The sequence below is a fragment of the Alosa alosa genome, chromosome 24 (assembly GCF_017589495.1).
Source record: "Alosa alosa isolate M-15738 ecotype Scorff River chromosome 24, AALO_Geno_1.1, whole genome shotgun sequence".
NCBI classification, from domain to species: Eukaryota; Metazoa; Chordata; class Actinopteri; order Clupeiformes; family Clupeidae; genus Alosa; species Alosa alosa.
The window spans coordinates 12575815-12598139 of record NC_063212.1 but is presented as its reverse complement, the minus strand read 5'-3'; the positions used below and the strand labels follow the sequence as shown (position 1 = coordinate 12598139).

The 22325-nt window shown below is 41.4% G+C and overlaps 1 protein-coding gene across 1 annotated transcript in view; it reads right to left on the bottom strand.

Annotated features, from left to right (window-relative positions):
* Positions 1-316: 316 nt before the first annotated feature.
* Positions 317-22325, bottom strand: part of acadvl (acyl-CoA dehydrogenase very long chain) — a 61768-nt gene continuing 39759 nt past the window's right edge. Inside the window, exons 11-20 of the mRNA XM_048236983.1 lie at positions 21213-21317; positions 19406-19492; positions 14232-14294; positions 5717-5818; positions 5527-5624; positions 4960-5032; positions 2993-3065; positions 2556-2628; positions 2180-2255; positions 317-2026 (exon numbers count right to left, since the gene is read on the bottom strand). Of these exons, the coding sequence (XP_048092940.1) occupies positions 1889-2026; positions 2180-2255; positions 2556-2628; positions 2993-3065; positions 4960-5032; positions 5527-5624; positions 5717-5818; positions 14232-14294; positions 19406-19492; positions 21213-21317 (888 nt within the window). The 3' untranslated portion in view covers positions 317-1888. The remainder of the gene's footprint in view (positions 2027-2179; positions 2256-2555; positions 2629-2992; positions 3066-4959; positions 5033-5526; positions 5625-5716; positions 5819-14231; positions 14295-19405; positions 19493-21212; positions 21318-22325) is intronic.

Genomic DNA, 22325 nt, shown 5'->3' with positions numbered 1-22325 from the left:
TTTACACACATACATACATATGTGTGAATCATGTTAAATAGTGTTTTCTGCCGTTCTGTGAAGCTGAAATGTTACTGCATGCTTTTCAGCATAATAAAGACTTGTGGAAAACGTCATGCTATGTAATAACCCTTTTGTTTTTTTTTTTTGCATTGTTTAGTCTGAACTATATCTGTGTATTAACTGTGTCATGTTATGTCATGTCATCAATTCATTACTAGCCTAGGTGTTGGGATAGATTCATCTGTAAATCTGCTGCTGAGTTTCAGTGACACCCTTACACTTTCCCACACAAAAGAAAATGTATATCCACACATAATCTTCTTTCCATATATTTCAGTCATTTCTATTTCTTTACAACCAAACAAGGCCAAAATATTTATGGCATAGAGATAATGGTACAGCACTCAGTAAGAATTCCCACCTTTAACTGTTGCAGGTCATAACCAATTGCACACTTAGTGTTTAACATCTGGGAGTATGTTTACACAGCCGTTGAATAAGTAAACACTTAAGGGACTATTTATGCTATTTAAACAGAGATAGCCACACTTTCATTGAGAAGTGATGCAAAGTTGTAGAAGTTATATAATGTATAATAAATTAAATAAGTAAAATTTTAGACGCATACAGTAGCACATTAAATACGACACACAAAATAATAGGATACAGTGAGTGCTAAATGAATTAGCCTGTGGGCTCTTTGCCTACCTTTTACATGGCTGTATACCTATACAATCCTCAGAATTTTACACTTTATTGAATCACTATTTATGAATCAATGCTAAATCAAAATAAATAAATAAATCTGTTTTAGCACAGTTTTTCAGCTTGTAAAAATTAGGCCTTTTTTTACCAGAGTCCTCAGACTATTCTACCAGCATGGCAGAGTTGTATTCCTGAAGTGAAAAGTTTCTGCAAGCACATTAGAACCTTGACTGTGCATGCAAACCTGATATAAGTTGACCATTACACATAGGTTTTTGCTATTTCAAACAACATTTAAACGCAACCAAACGTACCAAACAACATTAAAGAACATAATAGTGTCCCCTGATGAGGAACTGTAGCGAACGGCATGATTGATTATAAGAAACTCAAACTCAGACACATGGGCATGGGAATGAGCTGGATTTGGTAAAGGTATGCGATCCCTGCTGAGCAGTCATTAGAAACACTTGCCTCTTACACTGTGCAAAAAAACCATCGCTGGCCTTTTAACATGCATCATCTCTGCCTATCAAGCTATTATGATAAAATCCAACGGTCTCCCCTTTTAGTTTCTGATTAAGTGAATTTGAACCTATTACAACAGTCTTACTGTTATTTTCTTATTCAATCATTTCAAGTGCTTTGTCGTGTCACTTTTGGGGCATTTCAATAGGAAGTACTTAACGCTTGCTTTACAAAACCCTCCAAAACACAGTGACCATTATTTAGCTTGTCAGTCAGATAACACATTTTGGTGCTCAACTGAGGAACAAGGCACTCTAGGGTGTTATCGAATGTTATTTTTAACAAGAGACTCAAATTCGCTGCACTTTTCACTTGAAATAGCACTATGACAACCTAGTTCCTCTTCAAAACATTGGGCAATGTAACTGCCCCAAATGAGCTCAGCCAGTATATGTTCAGCACATTGTGTACCAGCACCAAGCTCTTCTTTTTCCTCCATGAGGACATAAAACAGTAATGCACTTATATGGTAATGCACAGTAGGCATGTATATTACGCTATGGCATGAATGAGATGAATGTGGGAAAGAACACGAAGATGGAACAAGAACATGGTAGACACTGCGTGAGTGGATGATGAAGTGGGTGAAGGGAGGAAGGTGGAGGGAGAGGAGGAGGTGGAGGGGGTGGAGAGAGAGGGGGTGGATGGTGCCTTAGAAACCCAGGGGGTGAGGGCTGACCACCCCTCCAGTTTCCACCACGGCCTTGGAGATGGCCCGCAAGTTCTTAAAGATCTGCTTGGAGGTGCCCGACTGCAGGAAGCGGATGTCGTGTATGATGCGATCGTGAGCCTAGTGGAGGAGAGGAGGAGCACAGAGACAGGTGAAAAACAAGGAAAACACACAAGGCACGCCAGTGGAATGAACTACAGAGGTAAGTCACCATGACACAGACAGAATGAGAGGGAAATATCTGAGGAGTGAAATGAGGTGTGAAAGCCTCACCTCCGTGCACCAGGTCTCGCAGAGCATCTTCTCGTGCTGGGCAGACGGGTGCCCCTGCTCCAGGGAGCGGGAAGCCCTGTGGAAGTCAGAGAGATACATGAGTTTCAATAGTCTTCAGCAGCATCGATCACTCAATATTATGCTCAGAATAAACTATTCAATCGAATAAAAGGCGACATCCATACCACTGGACAGTATATGATGTAAAAACAGTAGTCAATATCATACTATTGTGTACATTCAATTTACATTAAAGAAAAAAAAACATGTTTTAATTTACAGTTTATAAGACAGACCTTGTGTGCAAGTAGGTGTGTTAGTGTGTGTGTGTGTGTGTGTGTGTGTGTGTGTTTACATGCGTCTGCATGTAGATTACCTTGACAAGACGACCACCATGGCATACAGGTCAATGGCACAGTCCGCCACTCTCTTCAACACAAACTGCTCATCTTGGATGCAAAAGAGGGGAAAGTGAGAGGCAATCATGTGGTTAGCCATGACACCACATGACTCATCTTAGGCACAGGTCTGAGCGTTACCACAAGACTGCATATGCAAAACACTGCTTGGCATAATGAGGCCAATCGGTATTAGGACTAGTAATGCGGCCGAGAGTCTTTGTACTTGATGTCTAGTGTGTACTGTATGTGTTTAGATTTAGGGTAGCTTTTATGAACTTTCTTAGGAGAAATATGTCTTGGACATTTGCCAGAACACAGGCGTCCCAAATACACATGTACACACACACGCGCATGCATGTGTGTGTGTGTCTGTGTGTGTGTATTCTCTAGTAGGACATGTTTAGGCTCTTACCAATGATCCTCTTGCCATGTTTGAGAAGCAGCTCCTCAACAACAGTGCCAAACTGCTCAATGGCTTTTACGGTCTATGTAACAAAAATTGGAGAGATCATTTTCATCATGTGAAGACAACCCACTATCCAAGAAGTCATCTTTGAAAGGACACTCTTTCAAACCATTTTCAGGAGATAAACCTTACACTAGTCTATCACCTGTGGTCACTGTTAACAAGAAATATTAACCTGCCTTCAGGGTGTTGTGAAATCAAATAAGTGAACTGAAACAGCTCAGTTGGGGCTGAGCTCACTAAAGTTTAAAACAGGTAATATAGTCCAAATTCATAATATTGGAGAGCGAAAGCTTGTCTCTCCCCCAGACTCGAGGCTCTCTCAGGTTGCCAGGTAAATTCAATCCCACATGAACCTAAAGACGAATCGAAGATGAAAGAGCTGTCACAAGCAATCAAGCTCACATGGATTTTTTTTTACATATCTGTCAATGTTAGCTGAGGGTAGGTAACCAAACCCGTTATCCCGGCTGGGATCAAACAGGTCACACAACTCAAACATAAACAGAATTTGCAAGTGCCAATATTAAAATTTACCATGTTTCCTTCATCTCTGATGATTTACTATGGTCATTTTACAATTTATTACAATATATTCCTTTCATACGGTATCTTAAAAAGAGTAATATCAAGGATAGCTACAGTCACGTTACAAAGTTTGCACTACCATGTAGATGAGGATAATCCAACCATTAAGGACACCAATTTTCTTTGTGAATTAATAATGTATTGTAAATAAATAAATGTTCTTCCTTAAAATACAGGGGGCATAAGTAGGCTATATACACCCTATGTTAAATTCCCATAGAGGCAGGCAGAGTTTTATTTTTAAATGCCAGTTATTTTATGGATCCAGGGTACTATACATCCTGATAAAGTTCCCTTGGCCTTTGGAATTAAAATAGCCCCACATCATCACATACCTAGAGATTGTAAAATAGCGAGCAGCCTATGATAACTAAATTAAATGCTCAGCGGGCCGTATTAAAGTGCGCCGTCTGGCATCCATGGAGTCTTTAAAGGTTGGATTTTCCCTATTTTTTTCTTAATTAAGGCATTAAGATCAATTTCCAAAAGATGATTTTTTATTCCTTTCTAGCATGGGTGTGCAAATTTTGTAATGTGACTGTATGTTTGTAAAATTTGATCGAACAAGCCACAGCCTCTCACAGCAGAGTCTGGCATAAATTCACTGGGTGAAAATTGTGATTTTCGGCCCCAGCCGTGGCGCAACTGGCTGGGGCACCTGCACCGTACGCCGGTGACCCAGGTTTGATTCCCGCCCCGTGGTCCTTTCAGGATCCCACCCCAACTCTCTCTCCCACTCACTTCCTGTCATTCTCCACTATCCTGTCAATTAAAGGCATAAAAGCCCAAAAAATATACTTTGAAAAAAAAAAAAAAAAGTATGATTTTCGTCCCCATAAACGCCCGGAGATCTCACTAATTTTCGGCAGTTAATGACAATTTGCAACCTGCGAAGGTCGCGTTTGTCTGTGCCACATATTGTCGGAACCTTACTATGATGTATGTGGAGAGCTCACGGAGTGCTAATGGCTCTAATTAGCATATGAATGCAGCGAAACCGCGCCTGGACAGGCCTGGCTTGAATATCCTTACTCCGTATTGGATGAAACCACTACTTTCAAACAAGAAAAATCACTGGTGATTGGCAGCGAAACCACACCTGGCTTGAATATCCTTACTCAGAATTGGATGAAACAATATTGAAATGTGCCATAAAGCTGAAACTGCTACCCTGGCAGGGGAACAATTAGGTTCTCCAACTTCCTAACCTGAGTGGATTGAGTGTTGCAGTTCCCCAAAATGGACAATGAAAAAACAAAATCAGTTGTGGAACTGCTCTTTAAAGCTTGTTAATCTCACAATGGCAGTCAGGAACGATGGCTCACCAAGTCTCCGCTGTGAGCCAAGTCGGGGTGGACGGTTCCCTGGAGAGTCAGCCCTGTTCCCAGCCCTGCCTTCCTGTAGAGGGAATAGTGGGATGAGATCAGACATAAGTGCTCTCTTTGTAATGTAGCCACAGACATTCTGTAAGCACTCTTTGTAATGTAGCCACAGAAATCCTAAAAGCCTAAGTGCTGAGCTCTGAGCGGAGTGAAAGTGTCTGAATGCTAAAATCTAAACAAAATGAAACACAGCAACAAAATGACTAACAGAGAGAAAGAGAAAGACAAAGGGCCCTAATTTAATTGAGGCGCAACTGGCAAAGGGTTGCATCGAGTATCGAGCATCGAGCAGTCCGCTGCACGTGAACTGAGTGGGTGAGCGCAATGTTTCCACAGGTCACACAAGCTTTAGCTTGATTTTTACTAGCAGATTTTGCTCAGTGCTTTGCTCCTTGAAGCAAAGAGTGGGAGGAAGCAGAGGAACAATTAGTAATAGCCGTATGCTTTGATGTGAACATGTGTCAAAGTGTAGAATTCCGTTCAGAAATGGAGTACCGCGGACATCCTCACCGCTTTGCCCTCTTGGAGACTTCGCCCGTCAGCACGCCAAGATTTCCAAAGGGGTTCTTCAGCGCTTTCTGCAAACTCTTCAGCTGGTTACCGGCATTCTGTCCGACAGGAAATCACACATTACTGCATATTATCAATAATTCTGACACACTTGTTAGGCAATCTTGGAGGTCTGAATAACTGGCAGCACCTGGAAACCGTTGAGAGCCACAAAGAGCCGCAGGATGTCATTAGTACCCTCGAAGATCCGGAAAATTCTCAGGTCCCTCATGACTCGTTCCACACCCGCATCCTGTGCAGGCAGAATGACACCAACATGTCAACATTTCACTAATCACTGATGGACTGTGTGTAAACACGTCTTCACCCCTTGGTCGGCTGACTTATGACTTCTTATAATTTCTTATACTTCTGAACGCAATACACTTGCATCACCATGGCTGGAATAACTGCTGATCTCAACATCTGTGGACTACCCTGTCCATAGTAGCATAGATGTGTAATGATTTTTTGAGCCTAGTTAATGGCCTGAAAGAGTGATTCATTTTGACATAGCGAAGCTGCCACCAAAGACATTTTGCTGTAAATGCATATTCCAGTCTATTGCCGTTTTGGTTCCTGAATTTAATTGAATTTGTTCTTAGATCTTATACATGCATGACACAAAAAGCAGAGGGAAAATAACAACAAACAAACAAATAAATGCAGGGGTCTCATGCAAAACACACACACACTGAGAAAGAGAGAGAGACACACACACACACAGAAGAGGAAGTCGCTGCACTACGAGACAAGAGCATCTTTCTCACAACTGAAAATAAATGTGCTGACTCATTTAGCCTCTGGTGCTCACTTCTTCATTGCTGAGGCCATTGATGGGAACTCGGCTGAGAGTGAGGTTTAGTTGTGTGGGCCTTTCTGTGCTGCCTGCAGGGCCCTCGTAAGGAGCCTGGCGGGGGATGCACGCGGTGTGTGCTTGCCCCAGAAGACACCCATTACAAAAATTCATTTTCGGTCCTTTTAGCATGTGAACTTGCAAGACTAGCACAGCGAAACCAAACCAACCAACACCGGGTTTTAATCTCATCTTACAGTGCAGGGCTCACACAATCTTTTAGCCTTACAGGCAGGTATTCTTCACTAATGCGAGAGAAAATCGCAGACACCAAAAACAGCTCCTGTTAATAAGCATGGAGGGGAGTGTCTCCAGGACGCTGGTTTCACTGTTAAGCCTTCATGAGGTGTCGTGGGCCTAACTTAACGAAACATCGGTGAATGAGGGTGCCCACTTGATAACCCCAATGACATGCCGCATACTATATACTGCTGTTGGATGGGCCATTTGTATTGTGCTTGTGACCATTTGTTGGCGGATTTGTGGGTAGTGTGCTTTTTAAAGTTAAACTTGAGCAGGGGCTTCTGAGTGTGTTTTTACCTTGGATTTTGGCACAAGGGATTTTAACATCTAATCCTGTGTATTAATGTAATGCTGAAGCTAGCGTAGGCTAGTGACTGCTGTGAATAGGGCAGCTGGCAACTAGGAAAGACCTTGTGACAGCACGGAAAGACGGCTGACAGGAGGAAATAGACCCCGCCGGGGCTACAATGGGTTAGCAGCTCATTGTGGCAGTAGCCTAGGCTTTACTAATCTATGGGCTGCACCCTACTAAGCTACAGTACGACATAATGAAAAAATACCCCTAGAGTCAGCGAGAGCAGGGGCGGAAGATGACTCACTTGTGATAGACATGGTTACTGACCCTGGAACTAATTTGATTACGAGTAAAAGGAAAACATGTTTGTGGAAGCCACTAGTTCAGAGAAAACTGAGAAAAAGCTGCAGATGTGTGTGTGTGGTTGGCAGAAGGTTACAAGTCTAAAGGGCCTGAAAATTCATCAAGGGAAAAAGAAGTGCTTGGTAGAGGGAACACAGGGTCCCCGCATTGATAGCTATTTCTTAAGAAGTGCATCAAGTCAGTCGGTTGAAGTTCAGCGACAGGAAGAAACCCACAGTTCGCAGGACATCAGTACCCCTGTTGTTGAGGAAAGTTCTAGCACTGAGGCAGAAAGAGAGGCCAGTCAGCCAAGGAGGGAGAAGATTAGTGGTCATAGGCCTGGGGTTAGATGGCCAGGCGCAGCAGAATGTAGAATGTGGGAAGATGTTAATAGTGATTTGGTCAGTATCCTGGGTCAGCTCAAGGGGACGGCTGAAAGCAAATTAGAGAAAATGGGAGACATTATTTATAGCTATGGTAAGGAAAGATTTGGGACTATTGAGATAAGGACAAAACGGCAACATGAGGTAGTTAAATCTAGGCGCCAGCAGGAGATAGATAAACTTATCAAGGAGAGGAGGCAGCTTAAGAAGCAGTGGAGAAAAGCTACAGATGATGAGAAGGAAGGTATTGACTGTCTACAGGCAGATGTCAGGGAGCGGTTGGCAGTGCTAAGAAGAGCTGAAAATATTAGGAAAAATAGGAAGAAGAAATCACGAGCTCGACTAGCATTCTATAAAGACCCATTTAAGTTTGTTAAGTCTTTATTCGTAATGCAGAAGAGTAGTAGTCTTTTGGAACCTAAGCAGAAGCTTGAGGAGTATTTAGAGGGAGTGCACAAAGATAGGGAGAGGTTCAGAGAGATGGTACTTCCTGCTGATATCCCACCTATTGGTGAATTAAGTAGCCAATGCGACGATAGTCCACCAAGGTGGAAAGAGGTGCAAGAAGTAATAAAACGTGCAAGGGCCTCTTCAGCCCCGGGACCTAATGGAGTGCCCTACCGGTTGTATAAGAGTGCACCAGATGTTTTAAGATTTTTATGGCAATTAATGAAGATAGTTTGGAAAAAGCAGAGTATTCCCAAGGCTTGGCGGAGGGCTGGGGGAATATTTATTCCCAAAGAAAAGGACGCAGTGGAGATTAATCAATTTAGGCCAATTAGTCTACTGAATGTTGAAGGGAAGGTTTTCTTCAGTGTGGTGGCACGGAGACTGACAAATTACCTTGAAAGGAATAAACTAATTGATACCACAGTGCAAAAGCTGGAATTCCTGGCTTCTCCAGGTGCTTAGAGCATACCAGCATGATTTGGCACCAAATTCAATTAGCAAAGCGTGAGAAGAGAGACCTGCACGTTGTGTTCTTGGATTTGGCTAATGCTTTTGGGTCTGTGCCGCATAGTCTGTTGTGGGAGGCCTTTGATTATTTCAGAATCCCAGGTAGCATTAAAAGCCTAGTAAAAGCATACTTTCTGGATATTCAATTATGTTTTACTACAGCTGATTACACCACAGGGTGGCAACAACTTGAGATAGGAATCATGGCGGATGTACCATCTCTCCACTTGCTTTTACAATGGCAATGGAGGTCATCATTAGGGCCTCAAAATGGGTAGTGGGTGGGGAGAAGTTGCAGGAGGGCCACGCCTCCCCGATTCGGCTTTCATGGGCGACATGACAACCTTGGCGTCAACCGCTCCATGCACCAACAGGTTGCTGGGTAAGTTAAATAGTAATCTGCAATGGGCCAGAATGAAGGTGAAACCAAGCAAATCTAGGAGTCTCTCAATTGTTAAAGGAAGGTAACAGATAAGAAGTTTGCTATAAATAAGGAGGTGATTCCCACAGTTCTGGAGAAAGCAGTAAAGAGTCTGGGAAGGTGGTATGATGCAAGCCTTAGTGATAAATCACAGGTTGAAGACTTGAGACAGGTCACTAGGCAAGGTATTGCAAAAATTGACAAGTCGGGGCTGCAAGGTAAGCTCAAGCTGTGGTGTTTGCAGTTTGGTTTGTTGCCTCGGCTAATGTGGCCATTGACAGTTTATGAAGTTCCTCTGTCAAAGGTAGAGAGGTTGGAAAAAATGATCAACTCCTTTGTCAGAAAATGCAGTGTAGTCTTGTATGGGAAGGGTATTGTAGAGTTGCCAATATCTAGTCTGACAGAGGAATTTAAGTGTGCTAAGGCTAGATTGGAATTGACTCTTACTCAGTCCAAGGACCCAGTGGTGAGGAAAGTTGCACCCACAGTTAATGCAGGGAGGAAGTGGAACCCAGAGCAGGCAGTTAAGCAAGCTCAATCAGCATTGAAGCATACAGTAGGGATATAGGGAAGCATATGGGCCATGTGCAGCACGGGCGGGGGGGTCTAGGGGTGGGTGCAAGTAAACCCTTGTGGAGTAAGGCTTCTGCAGGAGAAAAGAGGAAAATGGTAGTGGAGGAAATGCATAGACAGGAGGAGGCTGTAAGATGTACTAAGGCAGTGTCGCAGGCAAAACAAGGGCAGTGGGTGAACTGGGAAGGGGGAAAAAGACGGATTAAATGGAAAGATCTATGGGGCATGGAAGCTGGTAAGATCAGATTTATGTTAGGTGCTACATATGATGTGCTCCCATCTCCCAAGAATTTAAGTCAATGGTTTGGTGAGGAGGATAAATGCATACTTTGCTCGTGTGTGGGCAGTCTCCACCATATCCTATCAGGATGCAAGGTAAGTCTCACCCAGGGCTGTATCACGTTGGCGCCATAACCAGGTATTGAAATGTGTGGCAGCTGCAATAGAGGATAAAAGGAGAGAAGTCAATTCATTAGCAGCTAGTAAAGGGTAAGGCAAATTAACTTTGTACGCCAGGGGATAAACCTTGTTCCTTGAAGGCCAGGTGTAAAACCGCCAGTTGAAAAATGGGGCAGGCTGGGAAATGAAGGTTGATCTTGGCCAGCAGATGGCGGTACCTCCACATATAGTGAGTACTAAGCTACGACCATCGTAATTCTATGGTCGGATTCAGAGAAGATAGTTTACTTCATTGAACTCACTGTTCCTTGGGAAGACAGAGTGGAAGTGGCCAATGAGCTGAAGAGAGCTAAATACACTGAAATAGCAGAGAAGGCAGCTAAGCGAGGTTGAAGTGCACGATTAAGACCTATTGAAATCGGTGCACGTGGGTTTGTGGCCAGATCTGCTATTGGCTTGCTGTCTGAATTGGGCATTGGTGGTCGAAGTCTAAGGCAGGTGGTTAGTAACATGTCTTTAGCAGCAGAACGGGCAAGCGAATGGTTGTGGGTAAGGAGAAATTACCCTTCCTGGGGCAGAGGCTAAGGTAAGCTAACTGGCTCATTTGTTTTGTGTTTGTGATGGACTGTGCCTAGGTTGATGGTAGGGATGGGCAGAACGAGGCTTTGTGAAACAACGAAACGTTCGAAGCAATTGCGCCGGAATGTGTCGAGGTTTCGAAACAATCCGACACACGTAACTCCATGGTGACATCTAGTGGCCAGTTTTGCTAACATCACATTTTGACCGTGAAGCACAACTGCTTCAGGCTAAGAATATAAATAGCCAACATGGAACGCAAGATTTCGGCCCACAGCCACGTGGTTCAGTGGTTAACACATTTGCATTCCGGCCGGAGCGGCCGGTGTTCGACTTTCTGCTGGTGCTTAGAAATTTCAGACTAGTATATGCGTTCAGTAACTAGAACATTTTTATATCTGCCAGTTAGATGTTTTGTTATTTCAGTTTCATAGTACATTATCCTTTGGAATATGCTGGAGAGGAAAATGCTACAATGGTTTTAAAAAATGTAGGCTATGCTTATGGCCCAGGGTTTTTTTTGGGAACATGTTGTAGGGAAATAAAGGATACATGTGAAGCAGGTTAGACTATGTCCTAGGTTAGGTTAATCAGGTACAACATGGGACAAATAAACAACACATTTTTTGTATGTCAACATACATTTTTATTTAGGAATAACAGTTGTTCTGCCGCCTTGGCATTTAATCTGTTTCTTGTTTTTTGAATAAACCTCCCCAGCCTTAAAAAATTCTTTCACAAGGCACACTTGTTGCTGGCATGCACAAATATTTTTTGCCATCACAGTTAGGTTTGATAAACCACTCTCCTCTCCTGCTAGTATTTCAAAGGGTCAGCTGTTCTTGAAATAAAGGCATCAGTCATATATTTTTTTACTTCTGCTACTATCTAAATATTAACGTCACTAGACTATATCTATCTAAACTATCGCTACTGTCTGTCTCTAGCCTGTCAATTAATCTATATCACTAACCTATCAATCACAAGAATGCACTATAAATCGCTATATCTCTATATGTCTCTATGTCGCTATATCTCTTAAAATCTATCTCCTCACAAAACCACAAAGATAGGATGTGTTTGAATGACTTTTAAGCATTCTGGGACTTTGTAATTTAGATCAAACAGGTGTTTACCGGTAATTGGCTGGCGGCAAGTGTGCCACCTGTCCAAACCAAATTGAAACACCACGAAGCCTCACTTACTAAGCCATGGTCATGTGACATGGGCGTTTTTGAACCACACTTGAAACACTGTTCAAACACTTGGCGCTTCGAAGCTCGACACTGTTTCAAACGCCAGCTTCGGCCACATCCCTAGTTGATGGTACTTGGCTAAGTTTTTTATGGTTTATGGTTCAGTCCGCATCAACGGACGGACCAACCTAGCCAACTTAGACCATGCCTAGGTTGGTTAAGGGTATTTGGATGTTTGTTGTGGTAATATGGTGGCAGCATGGGGCCTAAGCTAACTGGCTAAGCTAACTGGCTAATTTGTTTTGTGTTTGGGATGGGCTGTGCCTAGGTTGATGGTTGGTTGGCCAGGGTTTTTTATGGCGATGGTTCAGTCCACATCAACGGGACGGACCAACCTAGCCAACCTTGACCATGCCTGGGCTGGTTAAGAGTATTTTGTGGTACTGGATATTTCAATGTGGTAATATGGTGGCAGCATGGAGGGGAGTGTCTCCAGGACGCTGGTTTCACTGTTAAGCCTTCATGAGGTGTCGTGGGCCTAACTTAACGAAACATCGGTGAATGAGGGTGCCCACTTGATAACCCCAATGACATGCCGCATACTATATACTGCTGTTGGATGGGCCATTTGTATTGTGCTTGTGACCATTTGTTGGCGGATTTATGGGTAGTGTGCTTTTTAAAGTTAAACTTGAGCATAATCCTGTGTATTAATGTAATAATGTGCATACTGTTGCTCTTCTTCAGACTGCTTTTATGTTTTTAGATTTGATATTTTTTCCCGACTCCGCACCAAACACATACTGTCTTGGTGATGTGTATGTCCTCCCTTCAGTTTTATTCTTCATTAATCATCATAAATATCATTATGTATCTTACTAAAGTCTATTTCACTAATCCAGTAAACTCTTACTCTTCTGTCCCTAAGCTAACAGAAGGAGAAAAGGGATAAAATATAGCAAATCTATTCTACTTTTTAGTTTCAAAATTTAAGATGAGGCTCTTTTGTTGCCTTCGGCATTATTTTCAAATGCCAGATGTGTTTACGCCACGTTGACATTTAATTATTATCTTTTTGACTTTGAACTTTAACCAGTATATCATGCTAACCCAGCTCCTTAACTCATTGAATGCCAAGCTGTTTTCGGAAGCTTTGTCCTAGAGTGCCAGCAATCTAGACCATTGTTGATGATTTTTGTACAACCACAGCATATTCTGTGTTATAGCTATGAACACATACAATGGCTCGTTTAAAAGGTGAGACTTTAAGCTCTCAGTGGGTGCAAATCGTGTATTTCTACACGCCTCTGTTCCTGAGAAATCCCAAAGCTAAACAGTGGCTAGTTTTCATCAAAATCGTTTGTTTTTCTAGAAATGAAGATATAACGTCTTTCATGAAATATTAAAGTATTGCCTGTAAACTTTCGGGAAGTGATCAGCGAGACCTGGCGAGACTGCCACCTAGTGATAGACCCACTAAAATGGCCTGGTTTTGAGATGACGCGGCATGCGCCACTGATTCGACCCAAAGCGGCAACCGAAGTTATGATAAAATGTCCAGATTGTGTTTTGATCGTCATATATTTCATTTCCATTCATCACAGAGTTCCCAAAATCACATATAAGGTGTGTTAGAGTGTCTAGTTTCAGAATTAAAAAAAAGCTAAAACTTAATATTACGTTTTTGGCACTCAACGCATGAGAAGGAAAAACTTAATATTAAGTTTTTGGCACTCAATGAGTTAACCACTACACTACCACCGCCCCCGTGGTTTTCAAGTGCACGGTCACAACCCGATTAGAACCTCTTCTATTAACACCTACACCCTCTAAAAGACAAACCATCATGATGAACCTCTAGCGATTTAGCGAGCCCTATGGCGGGCTTTGAAATAGGGTTTCTTCACTTCCTCCATCATGCATGGGACTTTTGGAAATATGACTGTGTGCGAGTGATCAGTCACTTTCTCAACATAGCATTTCATTTAGTAAGAGGTAAGTAAGTGGCTGCAGACCAAGCAAGAATGAACCCACCCATAAATTACAAAGGGGTCTTTTGTGATTCATTATGCTTGTCTGTTCTGTAGTTCATGTGCTTGTCTAACTTAAGTCCTAAAACAAGATAGATGTTTTTTAAGTATATTTTGGGGCTTTTTGCCTTCATTCATAGGACAATGAAGAGTGACAGGAAGTGAGTGGGAGAGAGAGATGGGGTGGAATCGGGAAACGACCGTTGGATGGATTTGAACCCGTGGTCCCGTGGGTGCTTGGAGCCAAATATGTTACGGACGCCGCAGCTGCTTGTGCCACAGCGCCCAGCGGCAGAGGGCTGAACAATTGCTGATGTCATCAGGATATTGCAAAATAAAACCAGTGTTTTTGGGCACCAGTTGTGCAATACCATGAAGAGTTGATCACCCACCTTCATGAAGCCCATTCCTCCCATGATCTGAATACACTCATCAGTCACAGTCCAAGCAGCCTCCTGCAACACACACAAACAAACACACACACACACACACACACACACACAATACGAGGAACTGCAATCACATCAGACAATTCCTTAAAACAGCTCTTACCAATTAGTGCCTTATTACAGTACCACCAAAACTCTATTTTACTCTTCTGTCCCTAAGCTCACAGAGGGAAAAGGGATAACATACAACACATCTATTTTATGGCTTAAGTATTTTTTTTTTTCTTCAAAATTTAACAAGGCAATTTTGTTGCCTTTGGCAGTAATTTTTAAATGCTAGATGTGTTTACGCCACGGTACCATTTTATTATTACATTTTTGACCAGTATAACATGCATATATAAAAATTATTAAACTGCATGTATTTGTATGATAAAGAACATATGGAAATCTATCAGTTCAAACATTTGCAACTGCAACCAAACCAAACACACAACTAAACAGTACTCTCCAGAATTATTGGCACCTCTGCTAAAGTTGACTAAAAACCTGTATCATACTAGCCTGGCTAACGTCATACCCTCATCTCAAATGAGACGGGGTCTGGGAACTAGGCATTCATTTTCTCGTATTTGAAACGTGGTTTACGAATGCCCAGAGCCGTTTATTGGGCGCTACGATTGTCTATCAAATGCGTCTGTACGTGGCTCATAACGGCTACGGTGTGTCGTCATCGTCTTACTGCCCTCCCTCCGTTTTGTGATTGGTCCCCTAACTGAGGCGAAAATTTGCTCCATGGTATCCAGGCTGCCTAGCAGCGTGAATTAAATCGCACGCGCAAGGTGGCATGGGAAAACCCAGGCTAGTATCATACATAATCTGTTGGTGATTTATTGTAATCTCACAATGAAAAAAAATAGGAAAAATCCAACCTTGAAGGGAAGCAAATTTATCACGTCGCTCACAATTGGCACCCCTGCTTGTAACACCTTCTTAAGCCTCCCTTTGCCAATAAAACAGCTTGTAACATTCTCTTATGACACCCCATAAAGTTGGAGAATACAAAGCAAGGGATTTAAGGCTGTTCATCTTTACCAAATCTCCCCAGATCAGGGGAGATAGAGATAGATAGATAGATAGATAGATAGATAGATAGATACTTTTTATTGATCCCCAGATTCCTAGGTCCACACTTCTGCATTCTCTTCTTTGACTAACCCCACTGTTTTTTTTATGGAGTTTAGATCAGGGGACTTGATTGGTGCAAATGAATAAGTCCAACAGTGCAACAGTGCAAGAATAAAATCTAGAGACCAGCATAAAATAAATATGGACATAAGAGAGAAGGCAAGGTAATATATATTTAAAAAAAACCTATAGAAAAAACTATATACCGTAAAACTTAAAACCTAAGAGAGCCTGTCTCTTTTAAACGCCTGGCGTGGCTACAGGTTTGGGTTAAAGGCCGGTCTCCAGTAGAGACCTGGTCTGTTTTTTAGTTTCGGGTTGTATTTAATCTTCTAAAACCCGTCAGATCGTCTTTTTAAAGATTCGCAATGACACAAAGCCGTTACAGAAAGGAGGTTACAGCAGTGTGAATTAGATGTTGCACGTCGTTACAAGCCCCCGCAAAAGCATTCACATGTCTGGTCACAGTTGCAAGGTTTTAAAATGTTGCATCAAGTTGCTGCTCATCTAGATTTAATCTTGGGTGTGATTTGGGCTTAAGTATGATGCAGACGCGGCGCATCTACATATGATTAGATGGCATTAAAAGACTGCAGTGGGGAAAAGCTAGAGTTCCAAATTGTATAACTTTTTTTCCAATATGAACTATGCCTATATGTCCGACTTCGTCATCGTTCAATTCATCCCTTGTGTTTAAAATTTGCGGATAGGCCGATGGTAAGCTTGTTTTTATGCTGGCAACAAAACCAGAACGGTTCGCAAACGTTATTCTTTATTCTAAATGCCATGGCGATAAAGAGAAAGAAGTCAGAAAAGGAATATACCCTAGACTAGGCTATATCAGAGCCCGTCCACGGACATTCTCTGGCTATATAAACTGAAATAGGTTAATGATGTAAAGTCGAGTGCGCTTCTATGGGACTGGTGTGTGCGTGCACAGTTTTTATTGATGAGTCGGAGTGGCAAGTGCTGCGCATAGTTGCAGTGGAATGTGGCTGCCCAGGCCATTATAAAACGTCTCACTCTTAGACCTTACTCATACACGGCGGTGAAATGGCGTATTTAGCTGTCTAAATTCAAATCATATGCTGGGGGAGAATCGTCGGACACCAATGATTATTTATTACCAATTATTATTCAGCACCCCTGGTCAAAAATATGTTCCCGTGCGCCTGGAAGTAGGCTATGATTTGAATGTAGACTGTTGTCAAATTTGGCAAATACAAAACGGGAGAAACATATGGTTCATGCTCTCTCATGCTGTTTCATTGGTGCCGAAAAGGAGGGAGAATTAAACATTAAGCACGTTCCACTTTTGCATAAATAATTCCTGAACGGTTTTGGTCAGGGCTGATAATGCAACTGTATTTGACAAAGGACCGATATAGGCTATTTGCTAGTGACAAAATATGAACTTTCAGTGTGATCTCTTTGTAACGATCTCTTTGTTTCATCTGATTACGTTTAATTAAAATGTGTTTCATCTGTTGAATGATGGCTATCAGATAGCCTAGTCATATAGGTAGACATTCAGTGTGTTTGAAATAATTAATTCGATAATATTTTCCATCTTTGCAGAGGAAAAGTTTTGTGTAAAGGGAATTAAAGGCCTGTCTCTAATACTAGCAGTTTGGGATTTGCAGTTTGAGCGGTATATATATATATATATATATATATTGGGAAAATAAAAGTATAAGTGTGGACAGACTATGGGATGGAGGGAGAAACCTATCTCATGCCTCTAAGACCTTCTCTTGGTAATGGTAATGGCCGAAGCTTGATTTTGTGTTCAGTAAACCATATTTGTTTTGATCTGGACGTTTGCTTTGGTTCATTGACCAGATGAATGATCCAATCATGACCAACTTTTAATGTCTTGGCAGAGATTGACAGATTTCCTTTGAAAATGTTTTTCTTGGTGTTCATGATACCATGCACCGTACCTACCAGGCCTTTGGGAATACAAAGCCCCACAATAGCACAGCTCCTCCTCAATAACTCTCATTAGGTATGGGGTATTTTTCAGTATAGTCGTTCTTCTATGTACGCCAAACACACCTACCTAATTGACTTTGGGTCTTTATTTCTTGGAATTTTTCCCTCCACAGGTACCAGCGGGGCTAAAAATTGAGGCCGGTCCCTGTTGATATTTTTTTTCAGAAAACAATTCTGCCAAAGACCAGGAACCTCCTGGTCTTTGCACAAATTCAGGTGCTATTTTAAGGGCACATTGGCCACAGGCCTGCAAGAATTTTGCACAGAAACCCTGTGCACAGATGGAAACATTCAAAGCCTTGAATTTGCCTGTTGGTCAACTAAAAATGTAGTAGCCTATATAGTACATCTACATGCATTAAGCTGATAATAACATGTTTACAAACACTTTACATAAAATATTGTAAATAGCCTACTGTCATGCAGTTAACCTGCAGGTTAGGTCAACTTGGAAACTGTTTCTCGTTGTTGAGTTGCCTGTTGGTAAGGTTAGCTTACACCTGCAGGTGCTTTTGGGCCTGTGTTGCGCAATGCACTTTGCTCCTCTCATCTATAATGACGCAGTTCCCATTTCTCCAAACCATACATAATTACAAGGACAAATATTGCTACACGAGGGAAATCAGTGTGGTGTCCGATGTGAAAAAACAGGTATAAATCTAGCGAACACATTTCCACGAATCATGTGTTGATGACATAAATAAGGAAATATTAGAGGACTTAATGAGACGTGATGTTGAACTGCATGCCGATGCCATTTAACCCAAAATGCCCCAGCAGCCGGGAGAGGAGAGCTTATCTGACAGATCTGCATTGTCTATAGTGAGGTAATGTTAGATTACATTTATCACCATGCACATAAGATTCAGTGATCCCAAAACATCGGAAAGTGACATTTCTGTATTACATTTTGTCAAGAGGAAAAATCAATAGCAAACGGTTTAATTGAGATTGAACATTGCCAAAATATCAACCTATGGAACAATTAAAGGGAATGTGAGATGACGCTCTGATTGGTTTATTGCACGACCAAACCACACCCATGAGTAATTCAACAGACCACCCCATTTTACAACACAACAGTCATGATCCTGCCGGTAAAATATTCATCTGACAATAGACCACACTTCCAGACAAAGTCAATGTACCATTCAGTAACTTACCGTTTACATTGGTAATTAAATGACTGGACTGGCCTTTACCTGGTATGCCCTCTAAATAATCTATTAGCAGTGAGGTCACTTTTAAAGATTTTTTGGGGGACTTGGTGACCCCAAGATGATACCTTTTTCTGTAACTTTCAAACAGTGGTTCTTATGGAATTTTTTGCCTTCTTACCATCCTCCATAATGTGAATGGGGGCAAGATAACCATTGGTCTTTATCCAAGCATGTTTGCCACATTTCCAGTTGATTACAACCTGTTAATCATTGTTTTAACTGTAAATATAGACATTTTCAACAAAGTACCTAGTTTTTATAGAAATCCCCTGACTTACAAATGTCCACACGCTTTGTTTTTATTTAGATTTAGTGTATTCTCTTGTCTTTCCAATGTTGAAAAATGACTAGAGGATTTAGCCTCTGTGTCACTTTATTTTCATACCTGAAAAAGTGAAAAAGAAAGCCATGAACTACTTCTGAAAGTTCAAAGACACTCTGATTAACTTAAATAAGTTGAATTTAGATAGGAAAATACTTCTGTTAGGTTTTGTATATAATATTTTTCTAGGGGTGCCAATATTTGTGAGCAATGTGTTTTTGTTAAAAATATTTATTTCTTTATGAGATTTTCCTTTTTCTCAGAATACATTTGCTTCCCTTCAAGGGGGGATTTTTCCTCATTGTTTTCATTGTGAGATTACAATAAATCACCAACGGATTATTTTTTATACCTGTTTTTTGTCAACTTTACCAAAGGTGCCAATAATTCTGGAGGGTACTGTATTTCAAAGTGCCCAGTTGCAAGAACTACAAAAGCAAAAAGTCACTTACGGAGGCAAAGATCTTACTGATGGCTGCCTCAATCTGAAAGTCGGCTGCACCACTGTCCATGTTACCACTGACCATGTAGGCCATAGACTGTAAGAGAGCCACACACACACACACACACACACACACACACACACACACACACACACACACACACACACACACACACACACACACACAGAGGCAATTAAATAAAAGAAAGAAAGAAGAAATAAGTTGTTTTGAACCACTACCTCACTTTTAACTGTGATAAGTAAATGGAACCAAAGGCATAACATCATGATGTGACAGAGCATTCAGTGTACATTTTGACAATTCTTTTCCATTTCTCTCTATATTTTTTTATATTGCAAAGCACAACCTCTGACAACATATCAAAACCTACACATATCATTCATATTAGAGAAGCTATTAAATGTTTTTTTTTTTTTGTTAGCCCAGTTTCCACATCCTCTTCCTGTAACAAACATACAAAGCTGAGAAGACTAACCAGGGGTCTAGAGTGTGACCAAAATTTGTAAGGGTGCGCCTAACATTTGTCCTATGTCGCACTGGTGCACCTGATGTCATAAGGGTGACGCCTAGACTTACCTCACATCTGCGGTTTCTCCATGTACTAAGCGTTTTTCTTCTATTGACTGGTGTTGCACAGTGCACCAATACTACAAAAGTATCAAAATACTCTGAAATTAGAAACATCACAATACCTAATTTTATTACTATCGATACTTTAAAGAATGACATTCGGTGCTTCCCATAGCCTGTGTCTTTTCTCCTCACACATACACAGCTTTTAACCTGCAGCTGTCATGGGATAAGTAGCGAGACATGGCTGCTAGTTGAAGTGATGCTGTGGCCACACAGCAACAAATAATAGCAGGCTAATGTTAAGTTGATTTGCTGACTTCCTCACCTATCAAGTTTGTGTTGCTAACCTACCTAAGCTATGGAATTTATTTTAATGGAATCTATGGAATTATCTATGGAATTTTAGGCCTACTGTTGCGACATTTCCGAAATAAGCTACACAACCTATTGGCAAACTTCTTGAGAGTTCCCTCAAAGCAACTATCCCGTTAGCTCACGCATCATGTCTATCATTCATGTAGTGCTCACCAAAATCATAGAAATGAACATTGCAAGATACTTATCTCTTCTATGATCCCAGAAAGATTTTCTTTGACTTGTTAGTTTTTGAACATTTATTTTATCTAATGACATAGAAAACATAATGAATTGCATCCATATATCCTTGGACTAAGTGCAACTATTTTCCTCTAATTACTATATATTTTTAGCTATTAGTAATTATGCAGATCATAATATACTATAAATTCTTAACAAAATATATAAAGTTTATGAATTCCAAAATATGAAATAGAAACATATGACAAGACATAATTTTCCATGTGTGTGTGGAGGGTCGAGCAAAGTCTAGGATTGCCACTAATGTGAATGATAACACAATATTCAATATTACTGATGGTGTCAAGGCGGTGGGGGCCTCCAAAATCAAATCAATACTGTCATTTTAAAATTAGGGTGCACCTAAATAAATAATTTAGGCGCACCAGTGCAACCAATGTAAAAAAGTTTAAAAGATGGCCAGTGATCAACATAGATTGAAAGTTGGGACCAGAGCCGGTCCAGATATGACCACTGCTGACTCAGGATCAGTATGACATATATGGACCAGGATCTGCTCTGTCTGTGTGTGTGTGTGTGTGTGTGTGTGTGTGTGTGTGTGTGTGTGTGTGTGTGTGTGTGTGTGTGTGTGTGTGTATATGTCGTCCTGGGCACGCCATCTGACCTCAGTCACGTATTGCAGCATGGCCATGCGTGCCACCTTCTCCTGGATAGTGCCGTAATTGTGAATCTTGTTGCCGAACTGCGTGCGGTTGGCAGCATGGTCCACCTGATAAGAGATTCGCACAGAGAGGAGGGGAGAAGACAGAGACACAGGGACAGAGCGACAGATACATTAAAACCAGAAGCACAAACACACACACAAACACACACACACACATATGGTAGGTGCGAAAATGGCCAAAGTAATCTCTCTCTCTCTCTCTCTCATACACAGTTAGAGGCACAGGTAACACGGTGAAACATTCTCATAATGAGGGTTGAACGAGACATAGTTGGACTGTAGTGATTGTACAAAATCAATTTAGTTTTGACCATATTTCTGACCACACTGTATATTTCCAGAATGGTGAACACCTGTTTAGCTGAAGAACTAAAGGTGATCCATGACTTTGAACAGAAGACCCTAACGCCAGAACAGTGGGAGAAACAGAAAGCACAGTGACACACACACACACACACACACACACACACACACACACACACACACCTATATTTCCCGGGTACAGGCCTATATTTCCCGGCCTGTAAGCCTGTGCCTGATTTCAGAGCATGTCGTGACCCAGATGCATATTAGTAGTAGTCGGCGGGAATGCCAAAGTGCACTAAACAACACAAATCAGTCATCTAGGACTAGTTATGACTTGACACCTACTATACTTGACCTACTATAAAAAACAATGAGCAGTTTCAGTTCAAAAAATGAATTTCATTGAATTAAGTTTTGAACCATTTAATGATAGAGGGGGGAATTCTCCCATTCACGCGTAAATCGTGCATAAGCTTTTTTTACGCACTTGAGATACACACCTCTGTGTTACGCGTATTCTCCCATTCCTGCCTCTGTCTGTCACACCAACAGTGCGCAAGTTTGAAATCAAGGCGGCCTTAAGAAAGAGGCGTGATTTATTTAAAATAGAACCAGACTGATCCACCACCTCGTTAATTTAGGTTGATATGAAAAAGTGGAACGTGGACTTTCTCATTGGCCTTCTGAATGTCATTTAATTCCAGAAAGAACACAAACCAGTCTTTGATTTTGAAAACGTAAGCATGG